The sequence below is a fragment of the Ochlerotatus camptorhynchus genome, unplaced genomic scaffold (genome assembly GCF_037179485.1).
Source record: "Ochlerotatus camptorhynchus isolate MF236.1 unplaced genomic scaffold, CSIRO-AGI_Acam_v1.1 ptg000220l, whole genome shotgun sequence".
Lineage (NCBI taxonomy): Eukaryota > Metazoa > Arthropoda > Insecta > Diptera > Culicidae > Ochlerotatus > Ochlerotatus camptorhynchus.
In genome coordinates this window covers 72,846-75,803 of record NW_027040710.1, presented here as the reverse complement: position 1 = coordinate 75,803, position 2,958 = coordinate 72,846, and the positions used below count along the sequence as shown (strand labels likewise).

The window sequence follows — 2,958 nt, the reverse complement described above, 5'->3', positions numbered from 1 at the left end:
GTTTCTCGAGCAACATCTGAATAGGGCCTATGAGCCAATCGTACACAATAACTTTAAACGTCGATTACTAGTTGTTGAGCGGATGTAAACAAAGGCAAGGCAATTAACATTTTTCCAGCAAAATAACTTGAAAATTGAACTTGCAGTACTGTTTGGTAAAATTAAAAAAAAAAAACATGTGAAAATTTTAAAGTTGAGAAAATGTGTTACGTAAATTTTCAGACTTAATTCTGTTAACTAAATTTGTCGATTTTATCGAATCTTTACGAATAACGGTCATTTGAATTCAAACCGAGTTTTTCAGTGATTCAAAAGCCCAGTAAAAAAAATAATGACTCCTGTAAAAACATCTCAGTGTGAATGGACGATTTTCTTTAAACACTGTTTTTTAACTGTGTTTGATCTGGAACATATTTCGGGTTTTATAACATTTTGAAGACAACGTAATTGCTACTTATTTTTCAGGAGAAATTTTATTTCTGTTTCCGTGTTTCAACATAAAAACAAACTTGCCAATGTGCTCATTTTTTTCCGTTCTCAAAAAAGATAACAAACCATGAAGCCGGTTTGTAAGTGTCGTAGTGCCATGTTCCAGTGCCAGTGGCGTATAGCGCGTGTATCCGTAGGAATGGGTGCCTACTCCAGTGAGTACGTAAACATATTGCAAGTATGTAGGGTATAAGCTAGAAGCTGTGCACTGCCCATAATCGCATATCAGTCCCATCTTTGCTTGATGTTTTATGCATATGGGTTATTTAAGCGATTCTGAACAGTGCAGCAGAAACCAACAAGCTATAGAGGGCTTCACATTGAAGGCAACTCTAGTAAACAGCGCACGCAATTCGTGCCAGACTGTCGTCGACTTGCAACCAGTAGAAACATATTAGGTATTGGCTTTGAACAGTGGTGCTACTTGAGGCGATATCGAATTACCTACTGAGTGCTGATTTGTGTTGCAAGCGAGTCCACCAGTGTCTAAATTTTAGTTAGAAAGTGATAGTAAAGCCAAAGTTTGCTATTTTAATTGAATCAACGACAAAATGCATCAACCTACTGTGATTATCGCTGGAGGTAGGTACCAATTTCCAACACGCATAAAAGGAAGTTGGAGGGATGAACATTTCAATCATCCACCCCCTCCCCTCCCAAGAACAATGCAATGAAGACGTGTGGTGTCAATTCAGTTGCTTTTGTGGTGACCGGAATATGTAATTATTATCAGTGTTCAATAGTTGCGTAGGTCCACGATGACTCATGTTGTGAGCAGCGAGTATGGGATATCGGTTGAAAGCTTTTTTTTTTAATTCAAATTAAGTGAATTTCTGATAGTGTATCAATCAAAATTAATTGAAGTTGTTTTTATTCCTTGAAAATAGATTATAAATTTTGGTTTCCCAGAAAATTGCAGATCATCTACAAGAGGAAACGGATAAAGTGCTCCATATGCATTGGCTCTATTTACATACCTTCGTCGACCGACGGTTAACATCAGATAAGAGCCATTCGAGTGCTGCAGAGTGTGCCCAGTGAGATAAAACAATCTTTCTGTTAATTGCAGCATTTTGCTCGCTTCAAATGTGTTTGTTTAAAACCTTGAATTGGTTGATTACTGCTTTAGCCGTTTATTTCGGACTGGCATTTTTAGAACCTCTGTTTGAACAAGAATGATTCAAATGCAAATGAGAAATTGCTCATTTGGACCGGTGCTATGACTAATAACTAGAATAAAGATAATTAAAGCGCATAGCCATTTTCATAACACCAAACATTTACGCCCAATTCATCCACTCTGGCGGTGCATCTCTAAACTGACATTTTCTCACCATTCAAGCATAATACAATGATCAAGATATTCAGTAAGCAAAAGTCCTTTCAATTTGTGGAGACAGCTATTGATAAACAACATCTAATTTTTCCTTCCAGCACCAGCTGTCGGTCCGGAATCCACAACCCTGATCTGTCCATCGTGCCGAGCGCAGGTGAGGACGCGAGTTGAACACAATTCCACCACTAAAACGCACATTATTGCACTGTTGCTGTTTATCTTCTGGTAAGACACATACCATCATTCTCGATTTACACTAGAGCGATAATTTCACCACGCTTTTTTCTCTTTTGCAGCTGCTGGCCGTGCATCTGTGTGCCATACTGTTGCAACTCGTGCAAGAATGCCGATCACTACTGTCCGAACTGCAATGCCTTCATCGGAAGCCATCAGCACTGAGAGGGAATTGTTTGCTTAATTTGCTAATCCTATTTTCTAATAAGTATTTTTAGTAAATATATTTGATCGAAACCAAACCGCACAAACCAAGCTTTGAAAAAATAGAGTCAGTCAGTTTTTGTGATGTGATTAAACGACCAAATAATAATAAGAAATCTGAATAAAGCGGTATGAAACAATCGAATGGTCGTAATTCGCTCATGTTAGAGTTAGTCAGATAATAACTGATACCCAATATTGGCAATTAAGTAAGCCATCCTTATCGCTTCCCTCTGTTATCAAGGACTGGTTCCAATGTGACATTGCTACATTGAAAAGATAGCATATCACGAAGTGGGGTATTTTGAAGACTGCGCCTAACGGGGATTTTTTTGATATTAAACCTGCTGGTTGCACCTCAGACCAACAGCCGTAACTCTTTCAATCAATATTCCTTAAAAATATCGACATGGACTTGCTTGCCACGACTCGAATAATGTTGCATGCAAGTTCGGTAGAATGAAAAGAAACGTCAAAGTAATCCGATGCCAGCGCTGTGTTCGTAAAACTAATATTGTCTGTTGCAGTAGTGACTGGATTTTTGGGAATATTTTGAGTCGCACTTTGATGGTACTCTGACGAAAAACAACGAGCTTTTTGGTTATCTCACGCCTAGGACGCTATTGAGTTTAACACATTTGGAAACAAAAAAGGTGTACCATTTGAATTTAAACACGTCTTAACAATCTAATTCA

The 2,958-nt window shown here is 38.1% G+C and overlaps 1 protein-coding gene across 1 annotated transcript; it reads left to right on the top strand.

The window, feature by feature from the left end:
• Positions 1 to 839: 839 nt before the first annotated feature.
• Positions 840 to 2,375, top strand: LOC135703748 (lipopolysaccharide-induced tumor necrosis factor-alpha factor homolog). Its single transcript, XM_065225069.1, has 3 exons — positions 840 to 1,071; positions 1,924 to 2,050; positions 2,122 to 2,375. Exons 1-3 carry the CDS (start codon positions 1,041 to 1,043, stop codon positions 2,222 to 2,224), a joined length of 261 nt encoding a protein of 86 aa, XP_065081141.1. The 5' UTR covers positions 840 to 1,040; the 3' UTR covers positions 2,225 to 2,375.
• The last annotated feature ends 583 nt before the right edge of the window (positions 2,376 to 2,958 follow it).

What these genes read in the sequence shown, in the direction of transcription:
- LOC135703748 (XM_065225069.1), top strand. Translation starts at nt 1,041, where the DNA reads ATGCATCAACCTACTGTGATTATCGCTGGAG. An exon ending in TACTGTGATTATCGCTGGAG is followed by an intron (nt 1,072 to 1,923) that starts GTAGGTACCAAT and finishes TTTTCCTTCCAG; the next exon opens with CACCAGCTGTCGGTCCGGAA. An exon ending in CTGTTGCTGTTTATCTTCTG is followed by an intron (nt 2,051 to 2,121) that starts GTAAGACACATA and finishes TCTCTTTTGCAG; the next exon opens with CTGCTGGCCGTGCATCTGTG.